This window comes from Macrobrachium nipponense, chromosome 10, assembly GCF_015104395.2.
Source record: "Macrobrachium nipponense isolate FS-2020 chromosome 10, ASM1510439v2, whole genome shotgun sequence".
Classification (NCBI taxonomy): Eukaryota; Metazoa; Arthropoda; class Malacostraca; order Decapoda; family Palaemonidae; genus Macrobrachium; species Macrobrachium nipponense.
This window is the reverse complement of record NC_087204.1, coordinates 42,313,251-42,330,743: the sequence shown is the minus strand read 5'-3', so window position 1 is coordinate 42,330,743 and position 17,493 is coordinate 42,313,251. Positions and strand designations below refer to the sequence as shown.

General features: G+C 36.7%; 1 protein-coding gene across 1 annotated transcript in view; it reads right to left on the bottom strand.

Annotated features, from left to right (window-relative positions):
- LOC135223589 (ATPase ASNA1 homolog) overlaps positions 1-17,493 on the bottom strand; it is a 73,459-nt gene that overhangs the window by 16,922 nt on the left and 39,044 nt on the right. Inside the window, exons 3-5 of the mRNA XM_064262132.1 lie at positions 6,312-6,463; positions 5,935-6,085; positions 682-789 (exon numbers count right to left, since the gene is read on the bottom strand). Coding sequence (XP_064118202.1) covers positions 682-789; positions 5,935-6,085; positions 6,312-6,463 — 411 coding nt within the window. The remainder of the gene's footprint in view (positions 1-681; positions 790-5,934; positions 6,086-6,311; positions 6,464-17,493) is intronic.

The window sequence follows — 17,493 nt, the reverse complement described above, 5'->3', positions numbered from 1 at the left end:
CAAAGAGAAATCAAAGCCAAAATCAATTAAATCCAGAAATAACGTGTGCCTAGCCACCGATCCAAAGTCAGATAACCAAAAAACCAAAAAGGGATACTCAAGTAGCTACAGTTTCCAAAATCCAGACGGAGGTGCAGCAAACAGTTGTTTACAACACCGGCAACAGAAAAAATATGAATAGAAAATGGGAATGGTTCCTGATACCTGCCTCCCAGCAGCGGGAATGGGTACTAACCACCTGACTCCCACTACGTGTGTCGTAAGTTTTTAGAATTCTGTTGGACTTCGGAAAATACAGCTATATATATATCTGACAGGTAAGTTTCATGAACAAAATAAACTTCTCTATATCCATAGTACTAATAACAAAGAATTACAGTATTTCAAACTGACCACTATTCAAGAGAAAACATGGAATAAACTGAAAATATACATATAACTAAGCTTCACAGATTGCTAGGAAAACTGTGAAAAACATGCATAAAGTAGGGTAAGGGGGCTGCTATTTTCATTATTTCTATAATGTGGTTTAATGAGGCCCCAGATTCACAATTCTAAACACAAAGAATGTGTTATTGAAGAAGTAAAGATTGGAGCAAGGTACAAAAGGACTGTGCCTAGTATTGCCACACTATCTTTCTTAAAATATCTCAATGTAGTAGAGGAGAACTGAATACTTACTGGGTTTTTAAACTGTTCATTGACTTTTTGTATAACAGGAAGAATACTTTCTAATTTGCCAGATACATCATCAGCATTGAATTCTTGCATGCCTAGAAGACCAGCAATCTGAAAAAAAATATATATATATAATTTTAGTACAGATTACTACAATTCTTCAATCTAGATATTCACTTTATGATTAAAGATTTTTGTAATGCAGCTGGCAGTTCGTAAGACTATACAGGTAGTGTAGGCAAAACACATTTGCCTTCGCATCTTGATTTACTTTTAAATGGTACAGTTTTTAATCTCAGTGACTCTGTTAGGATTTTAGCTGTGACTGTTCATAGGATATTGACTTTCGAAAACCATTATCATACTGCTTCCTGTTTCCCAAAAGTTGATATCTTACAGAAAATTTTTCAAATGTTTTAGGATGAAGTTAATATTCTAAGTGTTTTGTTTCTTTTCTTCATTGTTTTGAGTACTGCTCTCCAGTGTGGTCTTTGAAGTGGACTCTCATTTCAAATTCTTGGATAGAGTTATTTTGCCAAGTCTTAATGTTGACTTGTGGCATAGACAAAGTGAGTTCATGATGTTTGTTGCATAAAGTGCCCTAGTACAATGACAAACATCCTCTGCACTCTTCTTTAACTGAAGAAAAAAAAGAAAAGAGGATAAGAGAAATAGAGAAAGATGAGATCTCAATTACTGAAAAGGTAAAAATAAATTAATAGTAAATAAAAATGTTTTTTAATGCAAAGAGAATAGTATCAGGGCAGTAATGCCTTGCATCTTCGCTTGAACTTTTGAAGTTCCAATTACACATTGTCCTCCGGAAACTGTTCTACAGCCCAACAGTGTGAAGAATAAAGGACTTCTGGAACTGAGAATTTCAACAGCAATGGACATTTACATGACAGACAAGACCATCTGTCAATGGTCTAAGTATTAACTGCTAATATTAGGAAACAGAACCTACCACCACAAAACCATGAACCCTCTATCTAAAAGACAGTCTCTGGCAGAAGCAAACATCCACTCTGCAGAACAGGAAGCTCAAATGGCATAAAACAGGTTGCATTGATTTTATCACTGTCATAAATATATGAGGCCTTATGAACAATACCTAACTTTTGTGTGGCATTTGCTGAACCTTTCATTAGTTGTTCCTCAAAAGTAAGATGCAAGTCAAAAGTTACACATACAATAGTTAAAGCTTCAGACTCATTCAGCAGAGTCCCATCCACCAGGAGGGGAGGATGGGGTGGAAAATCTCTACAAGATCTGCTAATCAATAGCGTTTTTGTTTTACTGGAGCTCAGTCTCATAACCCACCAACTACACCATTCCCCGAGGCTGAGGGCAACTTCATTTCTCATTAAGTGGAGATTTCGCTACACCCATGAGTGTTGCATCATTGGCATAATGAACAATTTTGTTTTCCAGGCCAATAACCATATCAGTTGTATACACCACAAATAACAGTGTACCAAGAACTCTACCCTATGGAACTCCAGACTGACACAACAGTGTTTGGTTCACTAAGGTCACATCCACAACTTGCTGCTGCGTATCTGTAAGGAAATCTTTAATACAGTGGTACCTCGAGATATGAAAGGCTCAACTTACAAAAAACTCGAGATACGAAAGCCAATGTGAAAAATTTAACGGGTCTATACATACAAAAAGTTTTCAAGATACGAAAGGTTTCTAAAAGTCCGAGATTTGCCCGATAACAATTTTGAAACTCGCGCCGCCATCTTAATTCTAGTAGACTCGCCACCATCCTCCTGCTCTCCCATTGGTTCCTGATGCTAGCCACCGCCATGAGATCCTTCTCTCCTATTGGACACTTTATCGTACGCACACGGCATTCGTTCGGTCCAACGATTTCGTTTAGTAACGTAAATTTGTTAGTGATTTCGTTGTGCTACTTTATCGTGTTGAGTGAGAACCTAATTAGTATATGTACTACATAACTTAATTACGTACAGTATAGTCATGGGTCCCAAGAAAGTTGCTGAAGTTCACAGAAAGAAGAGAATGCTTTCTATGCTGACAAAAATGGAGATAATAAAAAAGTATGAAGCTGGCTTGCGGTTGAGTGTGATCGCTAAGGAATACGGCTGAAATCCGTCTATGATAGGCTCCATCCTTAAGCAGAAGGAAGCCATCAAAGCAGCTACAACTTCCAAGGGCATGACTATTTTGTCCAACAAGAGGAGCCATGTGCATAATGAAATGGAAAGGCTGCTTCTTGTATGGAATGAGGACAAAGAAATCGATGGCAATACGATAACTGAGACGCAATCTGCCAGAAGGCCAGCGCTTTTTTCGGCGATTTGATTGCCCAAGCCAAAGACGACGGCGGAGAGGGGACATCAACGGCAACCCCAGAGTTCAAGGCTTCTCATGGGTGGTTCGAAAAATTCTGTAAACGGACTAGCAGCCATTCAGTGGTGAAGAAATTGAAATTACGTAAAGTATAAAAAAGTAAAAAGAAATGTAAAAATCAAAAAGACAAAATAAATTCTATTTTAAGTTTTTGGTAAAGTTAAGTGTTGCAGTTTTGTTAATGTGATTTGTAAAGTTTAGTATGTTTTTCTGACATTTTTCATGTGTTTCGTAAAGTTAAGTGTACGTATCTGCCGTTTGTCCTCCTCCTCTGTCACCACTTTCGGAGATAGCCTCACTCGAAAGGTAAGCTTCCACATTTTACGTACAGCATTTCTTGTATACCATGTACACTAATACACTATATTTACAGGTTATTTTGCATTTTGTTATTAATTTAGGTATTGAATGGTCCAAATTGTTGTAGTATTTCATTGTTTATAGGTCAATTTAGCTTTATTATGAAATTTACTGGGGTGTTTTTGGAGGGCTTGGAACGGATTAGCCATTTTACATGTAAAATGTGGTCCAAGATACGAAAACCTCATGATACGATGGGCGCCTCGGAACGGATTAATTTCGTATCCCGAGGTACTAATGTAATAAAAGATAATGAATTTTATAAATAAGTGCCTTATTTTTTTACTAAACTGAATTACTATGCACCTAAAACCCTTTTTGAAAGTTCTCTTGCAAAATGGCATGTGAAGTCTAAAAGAGCATCACAGGTACCTAACTGCTTCCTATATGCATATTGACTATTAGCAAACAATCCTTTAGATTCCACATACTTATATAGTGGCTAACAAATAAGTTTTTCTGCAACTTTGGAGAGCACAGGGGGAAAAAAATTGGCCTGTAGTTATTAAACTGCAGTCTCCAGATATGCCACTCTTTGAAAAAAGCACTGTATTACCAAGCTTGCGCTCACCTGTAAAGATACTAGGTCAACATAAAAATCTACAGAACCTACTAATCTTAGGAGACAACAAACTAGAAACTTTAAAAAAAAAAAAATAAAGAAACTATCAGGATCTTTTTCACCCTAGCTATCAAAATTATTTATAATTTCCTTAACATCTCTACAGTGAAATGAAAATTTTGTCACTGAAAATTTTGGAAGAATAGGTTCAGGAAGACAAGTATCAGGGAGTGGGATATCCCCAGCTGATTGCTTAGCTTCAAAAGCTCAAGGAAGCAGTTTAGGTTTTTCCTTAGGGCCAGTAACCAATCTACCATCATATGTTAGTAATGGTAGAATGTAAGGTGAGCCTGACCCGAAGATAGATGACGCCAATTCGGTCCACCACAGATGAGACTGAATAATTCCTTCAAGTTTCTCTTTAAGGAATTATTATAATTTCTCTCAGCTGTATAGTAACTTCTACTTGCACCATGATGAGACTCAACAAAAATAATGTAATTTTCACGTGAACGATTTTGTCTCCATGTGTTGAATTTGGTCTGTTTGTCATGGTAAATTCGTCTACATGTATCATCAAACCATGGTAATCTTCTAATCACCAAATATTCAAACGAAGAACAAATGCATTCCTGCTTTCTGCTGACATTACCAGATTTCTGGTGTATTGGTGATATTTTCTAATCCCTCAATTATTCATTTATCATCTTTTCCTATAATTTGTCTCTTGAAGGCTGATTTCTCTTTGTAGACTCTTGGTTTTAGTCTATTGGACTCTGTCCATAAGGGTTTTCAGCTGAAGATATAAAGAAAGAAAGAAAGAAATGGAATCTTTAATATACTAAGTACTACTAACTTGATAATAGAAATAAATGAGGTTTATAAGAAATATTAAGCTATGAGGAAAATATACAAGTAAATATTACACTTAACAAGATACTCTGTATTCTAAGTCAAGTACCGTATATCACACCACATAATAAGAAAACAATAAAAATTCATCAATATACAGTAAAGTCATAGATTTAGGACTAGACAGTTTGTAATAACTTAAAAGGTAACTAACTATAATAACCACCTTAATCTTGAGTCCAGTGCCCAACTGCAAAATCTTTACTCCATATAGTTTTACTGAGTACTCAACCTTCCACATCGCACATACTCAAATCTAATCAGCTTTCTTAATAAGGAAATATAATAGTAAAGGTAGGGATAATAACATACAATAATCAGTAGAGCAACAAGTTGAATTTTATTCAAAATTCCTTCCTCATTCAACACAACGTTTGCTTTTAACACCTGAAAAGAATAAAATGGGTGGTAGCAGGAATATAAAAGCCTTACTGTCACTCCAAATAATCTAAAAGTTCGGTACACAGCATGTAACTGCAGTCCACCACAATATATATGTGGATATATATATATATAATGAATAAAAAGCTTTCTTTTGGTTTTCAATGTTTAATCTTCCTAAGTTGTAATGAAGCATGGATACACCTCTGAATTTTCATGTAAACTTAGAGGCTGGGGCACTCAAAGGGAAGGTGGCCTCACAAACAGCAACCGAGTTGTATGTAAGGGTCATCACTGATACTATGGAGTCTTGCTAAATCTCCTTGTGAGCCAGTTCAGACCAATGCACTGCTTGCCCTCCCATCTTTCTACTCCAGGAAAACTTTCTACCTTTTTCAATCAAGAGCGATCAGTCTCTATCTCAAAAAAGCCCAGGATAGCAACATATCCATGCTATTCTTTGGAACTCAGCTCTTTAGCCCTGTCAGACTTATGGCATATATGAAATAACAGGAATGTCTAATGTTAAACAAAGCTCTTTTGCCTTGTCAGACTTATGGCATATATGAAATAACAGGTATGTCTATCATTAAACAGTTATATTTTCACTAAAATTCCTTACGTAACGACATATTGAAAGATACACATAGTACACTAACCTGGTTGACAAATGGGCTTATTTGATTTTTGAGCTTTAAAAGTTTCCCCAAAGACTTTTCTATCACCTGTGGGAATGACAACAATCGCAGTGTGTGACCAGTTGGAGCAGTATCAAACACAACAACACTAAAGTTCATTCCTTGAACTAACCTAAAAAAGAAATAGCCATAAATACATAAGTGCATAATCCATCTCCATTGTAAATCTATGTAAATTCAAAGCAACTGAAAATTTAAAATTATCCAATCAAAAGCAATACGCTCCCTATAGATAATTAGGATAGAAAGATCACAAAAATAAAAATTAAAATTATTTTCAAAAAAGTATATTAAACATGGATGTCCAACTACTTTTTTCTATATTTTTAATCACTTACTTCATTACTTCTGCATAGCTCATTGCTTCATCAATTCCAGGGAATGCCCCTAAGACTTCTTGCATAATATCTCGTCCCATGCGCATAGCATCACTAGCTCCTTCAAAATATTCATCTGGTAGCTCTCCATAGCCTATGTTTGGATCAATTTCCTGTATAATAATGAAGAAACACCCAAAAAAAGTAAGCCATAGAAAAAACATAATATATGGCTCCTTTTACATGTAAGAAACTTTACTCATCACTTTAAAAAATGTTGTTTTTAAACTTCTATTAGTTAGATCTCCTGTTTTGTTCTTTTTTATTAGTTATATCTTCATTATCTACAAAACAGTACATACTTGGAAAAATTTTGGATATGCTTAATGAAACAAATATTAGGGGACATTTTTTATAAATAAAAATCTGTCTCCATAATTCCATTACACTTTTCTTATGATAACTCCTAAAAGGATACAATTATGCAAATGACACAGGAAACTAGTGATTGAATTAACTCTAAACTTTACTGGTGCACACCTTACTGTAAGGATGAGAAATCTTTGTCTATGTAAGCTGAAACCTATTTACCACCAAGACTTGAACAATTAAGATACCGTATTTTAATAATACCTTTCCTAGTCTGGAAAGTGAACTACATACTACCATTCACTTTCAGACATAAACTGTTATCTTCATATAATAGGAAGCTTATCCTGCATCAAAAAATGTGTGACTAACAAAAACTTATATGAATCAATGAAGGGCAGATTAGAAAAGAAAGAAAAACTCATCTTTTTAAAAACGTGATTCTTTCATGTTCAAGAAACATGTATGACTGTAGCCAGGTCTTTTAGGAACATACTGTACCACCACTTATTAGGTTAGAGATGATTCAGTTCCAATTACAGTGTTATGAAAACTGCTGTTGGGATTCTTTAATGGAATATTGAAAGTTCCAAGTAGTATACTAGGACTTTTCCTTTATGAGAAATAGACTGACAGGCTTCCTGATTGTACTAAACCCATCCTTTAACAAGGAAGACTAAACATCATCATCAGGATCATAAATATGCAAAATTCACAATTATTAGGTTTTACAAATGAACTAATTATTTTATGTGTGCATTACTGTAGCTGGTTCACTTAAGCTAGATTCTTGGGTGAGCCCTATGCCAACGAGACGTACGTTTGGTGGTCGCCGATTGGCTGGTACCGGGAGGTAGGTGGCTCGATCAGTGTCCCATATTTTCATCTGTAGCTTAGAAAACTAGCAATGTTTATATTTCTTCATTTATCTCACGTTTTACACAAGATAGGAAAGGTATTGAAGGTTTTTCCCAGTACACTAACATTTTCTGCTATCACTGGTTCTTTGTGGATATGCACACTGCCTCCTAGCCACAAGTTACCCTTAAACTATACAGGCCTAATCCCTAACTATTGTCTAATTTTTTAAACCTGGCAACATGGCACTTAGCTGCTTCCCATTGATTGGATGAATGTCTTGTTGTCTGAAAGTCACAGTTTGGTTTTCACAGTTTCAGAATTGTGATTATACAGTCATAGAGCGAGTTAAGAGCCAAGTTATGTAATGCAATGCAAATAACAACTGTAATAAACATAAGTATTAAGAACATATACATATATATATATATATATATATATATATATATATATATATATATATATATATATATATATATATATATATATGAATAACTTGATCACGAAGTATATAAAACGTGATGCTATGTATAAATAAAGTTTTTTTTTGCCACGAAGGAAAAAAATGAAAAAACGAGTTAGCCGAGTACTTTCGGTCCTATTCGGACCGAAAGTATTCGGCTAACTCGTTTTTTCATTTTTTTCCTTCGTGGCAAAAAAACCTTTATTTATATATTTAATATATAATATAATAATATATATATTATCTTTATATTATATATTTAAATAATAATTTTAATATTATATATACACATAATAACATACATATATATATATATAATATAATTATATCATATATTATATATACTATATATCTTCATAATATATATTATATAGATCTATAGATATATATATATAATACACACGTATATATACACACACACACACACACACACACACACACACACATATATATATTATATATATATATATATATATATATATATATATATATATATATATATATATATATATATATATATATATATATATATATATATATATATATATATATATATATATATATATATATATATATATATATACACATATACATATGCATAAATATATATATACATATATACACATATATGCATATACATACATACATACATATATATATATATATAATATATATATATATATATATTATATATATATATATATATATATATATGAAACATGACTTACAGAAGCCATACACCAGAAATGTGTTTCAAACGCATGACCTTTAATGCTTAATTTCTTGCTAGATTTTTAGCGCAATCATGCCATTAGTGGTTTGGAAACACCCAAAACATATTCATTGTACATTGCTGAAGGTACTATAACAAAATCTATTGTAGAAATTTAAGTTTGGCCAAAAAATTTAGGAGGTGGAGTTGTGGGATGAATATCCAGTGAGTTATCTGCACACATTGTTATAAAACCAGAATTATCATTCAGTTTAGAATCGGCAACTGAGCAAGTACCTCACTATCTATTTCACCTATTTCGACCAAGGCCACAAGAGATGATACAGACCAAGGCATAGATGAAGGAACTTCAAACACCAGGCAAGGACATGCTGCTGGCAGTAGGCTTACCAGTGTCATAATAAGATCATGAATGTTTTTCAATTTTTCACTTCAGAGGGTTCCATGAACCAATGAATGATATCGTTAAGGTGACAGCTATAGCAACTCAAGTTTCAGAGAGAACTTTCTATTGTATCCAATCCAAAAAGACTAAATCTTCCAAAGGTATACTTCACTCACCCTTGCCCTGCAAAAGAAAATAGACTGTTGCTGACTACCTTAACAGTTCTGACAGGGGATGTGTTAGGAGAGCAATGCTATCCTTTTATGAAAGAAGGGACCTTCCTACATTAGAAAGATTGTTGGTAAAAGTTCAGGAACCTCCATATGTCATTGGCTCATGAAGTTCCCTCTACAAAATAGTCAGGAAGCTTGGTTGTAAGTATAAGAAAGTCACCAGCGGAAGGAAAATACTCATGTGTTTTTATGTTGAACAGAACCAGTGGTTATTCAGCAATGGGACCAACGGTTTTACATGATTTCCGAACTATGTCAAAAATGAACTTCTATCACCAGAAATACACATCTCTTACACCTCAATGGAATGCCCGAGAATCAAACTTGCGGCCACCGAGGTGGCAGGCTAAAACCATACCGATCACACCAATGAGGCGCACGTGAATCACAACCTCACAGTCAAGAAGTGCTAGACTAATGAAGATGGATCAGTACCAGTGGCAGCTCTTCAGTAGGCACTGTGGAACTGCAGCAGCCCCTATTGATTTCATGCATGAGCACAAAATTAAGAATATATACATGAATACGAGAAATTAAGTATAGATTAACAATAATCCTTAAAAAATTATTACCATTCTCGTTATTGCAAATGAATTAAGGGGGCTGGCCGGAACCCCTTTATATGGTGGTATAGGGCGAAAAATGCAAAGTCATGAAAAAATTCATGGAGCTTCATATGGCAATTGAGAATACGTATACGAAATATTTCGTCAAAATTCCTTTTACTTTCGTAGTTACAGGGAAATTAGTTAACATAACTCAATAAGCCTAAAACACTGATCTGTACAAGAAAATGCAATATTTCTTCTATTATCGTAAATTTTTATAATTATTGTCAAAGAAATTGGGAGAAATGGCATCTGTAGACATTCCCCGAGACGAGAAGGAGACTTCAGGCTCAGGCCGCTCAGCTACCAAGTCCACTCATGAATTAGTGCGATCACAGACATCAAGTAGTTTACACGTTCCATTTCACCTCTTGACATTCGCTTGCCTTTACGTATGTTTATGTATGTTTCGGCAAGAATTTCATCATGCCAATGAGGAAAAGACAAGGAAAACATCTCGCTAACATACAGACGAAGAAAAATCGCTCTAGTATTATTACAGAATATCATAATATACTCGTAGTTAGTGAAGAGAGAGGGTAGGGTTGCGTAGTAAGGGTTGCTTAGTAACGCCCCCTTCTTGCCTGACAGTACACGTCACACTGCCCCCAAGGCTACGATCTTTGAGCAAAGAGATCTTCATTTATGATAAATAACAAAGTTTTGGTTTTTTAATACCCAAAATGGAATATGAAATTCATAATAATCATGATTTATTAAATTGTCTTTGTAAAAAAAGAGTACACCTTTGAGTTTTACCTCTAACATTTTCTTGCATTTACGTTTGTTTATCTTTGTTTCGGGCAAGAATTTCTTCATGCCAAAGAGGAAAATACAAGGAAATTATCTCGCTAACATACAGAAGAAGAAAATTCGCAGTAATAAGCCGAGTTAGTGAAGGGGAGAGAGAGAATTGCGTAGGAAGGAGTGCCCCATCTTGCCTCAAGCAGTGCCCAAGGCTACGATATATGAGCAAAGGGATCATCATTTATGATTAAAATATGATAAATAAAATAGTTTTGGCTTATTAATACACAAAAAAAAAATATACATTCATAATAATCATTATTTATTAACATTGTCTTTATAGAAATACGAAGGAAAACTTTGAACGCCCGTATCTCAAAACTATACTTATTGACCTTCAAAATCTATCAAAACTATACTTATTGACCTTCAAAATCTATCTTCTCACTTAGTTTTAAAGCTATAACATTGGAATTTGGTATATAACTCAGAAAGACATTATAGAACAATCAAATAGAGCCCTTTTTTCCAATTTTTGTTTCGTCTTTTTTTTATAAATTTTTTTCTCCCGATTTATAGGGTTTATTTTTTTACCATATTGAAAAATTCATATCTAGCAAATAAATGACTTTTAGAAAAAAAACTCTCCATTCGATTGGAGGTCTACATCAGGTCTATATATGGTAGTAATCCCAGGTCTTCATATTAAATATCAAGGGAGGAGATAGAATTTGAAAAATGGTTATTTTCGGGATAAATCGCCCGGGCGTCACAAAACCGAAGGTCAGAGGCAAAAATCATATGCGGTTTGGAGATGTCCCAAGTCACCTTATTAAGTGGTATGAATATCAAAGTCCTGTCCTTAAAAAATGGCATTAGCCGGCCGGCCCCCTTAAAAGCAAATGAATTGAAACAATTTATAGAACTACTGGTGCTCATCAGTTCTGATTTTGCTAGCAGGGTAATAATGTGGTAGCCAGCCCACACGTAAAGGTGAGGGGAGGCACTGCCCTCTCGAGCAGTGTTAGTCTAGCTGTTGGAGGGGGAAGGTGTGTCTTGAAAGTTGTCAAAGCTTAATCAATATGTACTATTAGTGATAGTGATCAAATTAGTGACGATACTGATATGTAATGTACTAAGAATAATAAACTGAGTGGCGAGTTGCAGAAGAAGGGAAAAAGCCACATTAATGTCAATGATATATAAAATTACAAAAATTCAAAATAGTACCTTTTGCCAGTGGTTCTGCTGCCTTCCTCAGAGAGAGAGAGAGAGAGAGAGAGAGAGAGAGAGAGAGAGAGAGAGAGAGAGAGAGAGAGAGAGAGAGAGAGAGAGAGAGTGTGTGTGTGTATGTGTATGCATGTGTCTGTGTTTTAGCTGGGTGTTCTTTAGTCCTTTTGTTTAATATAGGACTACTTTATTATATTTTACTGTCATACTCAGTTTTGTATCTTAATATTTTTGTTTTTGAGTTTTTATTCCTTTTAATGGTTTAATGATTTTTATTATGTTACGCTTAGTTTACATAAACTTAATATTTTTATATGACTTCATGTTCTCATAATTTTCTGTCGGTCTGTCCGCTGTGTGTGCGTTAATGCAGTTGAAAGAAATTTTTTAAAAATTATGTAACAGCACCCCTATGAATGATAGCCACAAGCCGCCACTGATCAGTACATATCCTAAAATATCAATGATATTCTGTGTGCAGCACTTTTGAAATGTAAAAAATGAGATTTGTTCATTAATCTTACCTGCCAGATATATATATAGCTGTATTCTCCGAAGTCCGACAGAATTTCAAAACTCCCGGCACACGCAGTGGTCGGCCAGGTGGTAGTACCCATTCCCGCCGCTGGGAGGCGGGCGTAAGGAACCATTCCCATTTTCTGTCAGATATTTTCTGTCGCTGGTGCAGACAACAAGTGTTTTCTGCACCTCCGTCATTGGATTTTGGAACTCTTTTGGTCACTTGAGTATCCCGATTGATTTTTGGTTATTTGATTAGGATCGGTGGTTAGGCATACGCTAATTGTGGATTGTTTTTATTTTGGCTTGATTTTTCCTTAAACTTACGATGTCTGGATCTAGTTCGACTAGGCCAGAGTATGTTGTGTGGAAGAATGCAAGGTTAGGCTACCGAAAATTTCGGTAGACCCTCATACAGTGTGCGCGAATTGTAGGAAACATGTTTGTATGTTTGATGAGCGCTGCAACGAGTGTGAAAATATGTCTGATTCTGCGTGGAAGGCTTATGAATCATAGGTACGTAAACTAGAACGTGATAGTGTAAGGAGGTCTTCCTCCAGGCGTGTAACACAAGTTACCCGTCCAGTAGAATTTATCCCTCCAAAGACCTGTGATGCCTTCGGGCCCTACAATAGTGTCTTTGGAGGGTAATACCCTATCTGTGATTCTTAAATCTTTGCGTAGCCTGGAATCATGTTTGCATTGGAAAGTTATAGTAGTGTAGTGAAGTATAGTGATAATGCCATGAGTGTTCATTCTATCGCGTAAGCGTATAATTTCTCATTGGACAAAACACTACCGCGGGTATTGGCTCTCCCTACCTCGGTGAGGCAGAATGTAGTAGGGAGGTAGCTGTCCAAGTGTCTAAAATATCTAAAATACTCTACGTTTGTTCATAAAACTTACCAGTCAGATACTATATGTATATATATATCTGCCGGGTAAAGGTGAACAAGCGATGTTGCATCATAGTAATATTATTTTTGCCCTTACGTCATATTACTATCAAACGGTTGTATGGTTCAAGTTATATACTCATACCATAGTTACTCCTACGGAGGACAACCGAGAGTACGATTATTCTTATTACATTTAATCGGTTCTCCCTGCAACTATTCAGGGGTTGCCGGTTTCCCTATTTTTAAAACATTTAAGGTATTGTTATGACAATACCAAGTTAGCCTTTTATATTTAGCAAATTCAGTTTCGCTTAAATTATACCAGTTTGATGGATTTTGGTTTCTGCTCTATAATGATAGTAAACCTATTCATTCGTTAGAATGGTGTAGGTGGCAACTCAGGCAGAGCAGTGCGAGAACGACGAACGTATCTGAGTCTGCTGTCACTAATGCGTAATGCCAGTGCTCAGTTCCATCTGATTGTCTGCCATGCGCAGTAGGTACGTCTCTCCTCTCCTGCGGGATTGACGGACTAACCGTATTTCTACCCTACAATCACGGCCTTAGCCTCGGGTTGAGGGGAATTCTAGCATACATGGCTGAACATCTTCACTTTGTGAGAATTTTTTCATTAAAAAAAAAAAAAAAAAAAAAAAAAAAAACCCCCCCCCCCCCAAAAAAAAAAAAAAAAAAAAAAAAACATAATAATAATAATAATAAAATAAATAAATATATATATATAATGTATGTAGTATGTGTATATATTATGTGTATGTGTATATGTTATATATGTATATGTATGTATAATATACAAATATATATATATATATATATAGATATATATATATATATATATATATCTATATATATATATTATATACCTATATATATATATACATATATATAGATATACATATAATATATATATATATATATATATATATATATATATATATATATATATATATATATATGATATATATATATATATATATGTATATATATATATATATATATATATATATATATGTGTGTATGGGTATATATGTGTGTATGGGTATATATGTGTAAATGTATATGTGTGTATGTATATATATATGTATTAGACCTTTTTCGGTTCTGTTTACCGCATGGTAACAGAATTCTGTCCGAGTCTACACGGCATAGCACACATGATTTTCCCTCGAAACAAGAATGATGTGCAAGAGATGCAGTCAATTAGCTCGCCGAGACGTCCCTTGCTCGATTATGAAGGGACTCCTTCCGCTGCCAAATACGACAGCGCCGAGCGCGACGCTCGGCAGGACGCTTGGATGGACGCACAAGTAATGCTTCTTCAGACATTCGCCGAGAATCAGAGAATAGTAGTGGATCTCAGGAAGGAGACTTTTAGAAGAAACAAATGAACAATCTTCTACAGTGTCTTCAAATTACTCCTGTTTAAGTGAAACGCCTGCGGCCCCTCAGTCTCCTCCTTCGTAATTGTTATCTTCGAAGGACGACTGGCTCATTCATGCCTCCACTCAAACGCGGTGTCTGAAGGATTTTCAAACAACTTAATCGTTGGTGAAGTCCCTGGAACTACCTGGTGAATTTCGAAAAGGTCACATCTGATCCCAAAACCAATCATCGTGTATCTGGGGATTCAGATGGATTCAGTGGCTTTTCGAGCTTTTCCGTCCCAGGGACGTCAGCAGCAAGGCTTAGACAAAGTGTTAGCCTTCCTAAGGAAAGATTCGTGCTCGGTGAGGGAATGGATGAGTCTAACTGGGGACCATTTCCTCGCTGGAGAAGTTTGTTTCCTTGGGGAGACTGCACCTCAGACCGTTACAATTTTTCTCAAGTACAATTGGAAAGAAAACAAGAATCTACACATGATCTTGGAAATTTCAGGAGAGGTAAAACATCACTTGAAATGTTGGCTAGATCCAGTGTAGCTGTCGGAGGGCGTCTCTCTCAAGCTTCAGAGCCCCGACCTAGTGTTGTTCTCCGACGCGTCCACCACGGGATGGGGAGCATCATTAGGGGGAAAGAAGTGGCAGGCACCTGGAGAGGGGAACAGGTGTCCTGGCACATAAACCTAAAGGAAATGGCAGCCACCATCTTTTTAGCTCTCCAGTTTTTCCAAGAAAAAGTCTCTCGTCGAATAGTCCAAGTCAACTCAGACAACACCACAGCTCTGGCGATACTTTGAAGAAGTAGGGGAGGAACACAGTCTCATCCCCTTTTTGCTCTGGCAAAGGAGATCTTGCTGTGGGCAAGGGCACTGGACGTCATGATCCTTACGAAGTTTGTAGCATGAGTAGAGAATGTCTGGGCAGATCTCCGCAGCAGACGAGTCAATTCTTCTGCAACCGAGTAGACTCTGCATCAGGAGGTATGCCAAGAGCTGTGGGGGTTATGGGGACGTCCGCTCGTGGATATCTTTGCGAGCGTCCAGAACGAAGAGGCTTCCACTGTACTGCTCCCCAGTACTCGACCCAGCTGCAGTGACGATAGACACACTTCTCTGGGACTGGACGGGGATGGACCTGTACGCCTTTCCCCGTTCAAGATCTTAGGGGAAGTCATGAGAAAGTTTGCGGTGTCGGAAGGGACGAGAATGACTTTGTTCGCCCCGTTCTGGCCTGCGAGAGAGTGGTTCACAGAGGTCATGGGCCATTTGCAGTAGACTTCCCGAGGACGCTTCCAGTAAGGACAGATCTACTCAGACAGCCCCACTTCGAGAGGTACCACAGAAGCCTCTTCGCTCTGAGTCTAACTGCATTCAGACTATCCAAAAGTTGGCCAGAGCGAGAGGCTTTTATACGTCAATGGCGAAAGCTATCGCCAGTGCAAGAAGAGCGTTTTCCAACGCAGTGTACAATCGAAGTGGATAGTCTTCAGGAGTTGGTGCAAGAAGAACGGCATTTCCTCCACCACGACCTGTGAGCCAGATGCTGACTTCCTTTTCTGAGAAGGGATCTCCCCCCCAAAACTTGCAGTCCTCTACAATCAAGGGTTATAAGAGTGTGCTTTTAGTTGTCTTTAGGCACAGAGGCCTGGACTTGGCGGACAACAGAGACCTTCACGATCTCTTGAGATCTTTCGAAACGATGAAGGTTCAACAACCCAAGTTGCCATCTTGGAACTTGGATGTAGTTCTGAAGTTCCTCATGTCCAGTCCATTCGAACCTATGCATGAAGTGCGAGCTTTTATGAATTCTTCTTGGTTCCATAACAATATGTCATAAAGGACATATGAGCTGTCACTTACGGGAGATGCAATTCTGTGTTGACCTCCCGTTACACGAAGGATGTCAATTCAACCTACTAGAGATCCTTTTCTCTTGGTTGTTCGTGTCTGCGGATACGTTGCTGGGATAGGGAGCCGACACTGATCCTTAACTAGTGAGTTAATTTTTTAGTTTAACTTTTTAAAATTAAGCGCTAACCCTCGTGTTATGGATCAGGTGATCGGGATCGGTGTTGTGCTCCTAATTATGCTAATAGGCATAGGTATATGGTCATATGAGTGGATTAGCACCCCATTGACAATGCCAGTTAGGCTTTGCCGAGTAAGTGGATAATGACCCCATCGGCAAACCCACAGGAACTCTTACCCATAGGTCACATCCTCGCTGAGGCTCTTGAGATGAAGCAGACTCCTAAGCAATAGCTAGGAAGTCAACCCTCCGTCTGAAAAGACAGGAACCAAGGTTAAGAGGTCCTTCTGATAACTTGTGGTGTTTGGTCAGAAGCCAAGGTTTACCAGTGTCAAAGAACTGACCTCTTGGCTTTTTCTTGAGGGCACAATCAAGGAATGCCATTCATCCTGTCAAGACAGTGATATGAAAGTGTTGAAGGTGAATGCGCATGGACTGAGGGCTATTTTCTACGTCGGTAGCCTTCCAAAAGAACATGGCACTCAATGACATCTTGAATGCCACATTTTGGCGTAGTAATTCAGTGTTTGCCTCTCACTACCTTCGGAGGTGAGGATTACATACGAGAACTGCTACTCTTTAGGCCCATATGTCGCAGCAGACAATATATTGGGGACAGAGAGTAGCACTCTTCCTATCTTTTAGAAAATAATATGTTAGTTTGGACTTTTTAATTTTATTTCTTTTATTTTTTATTTTTATTATGTTTATGTAGGTGTTTAGTTTTTTGTGGT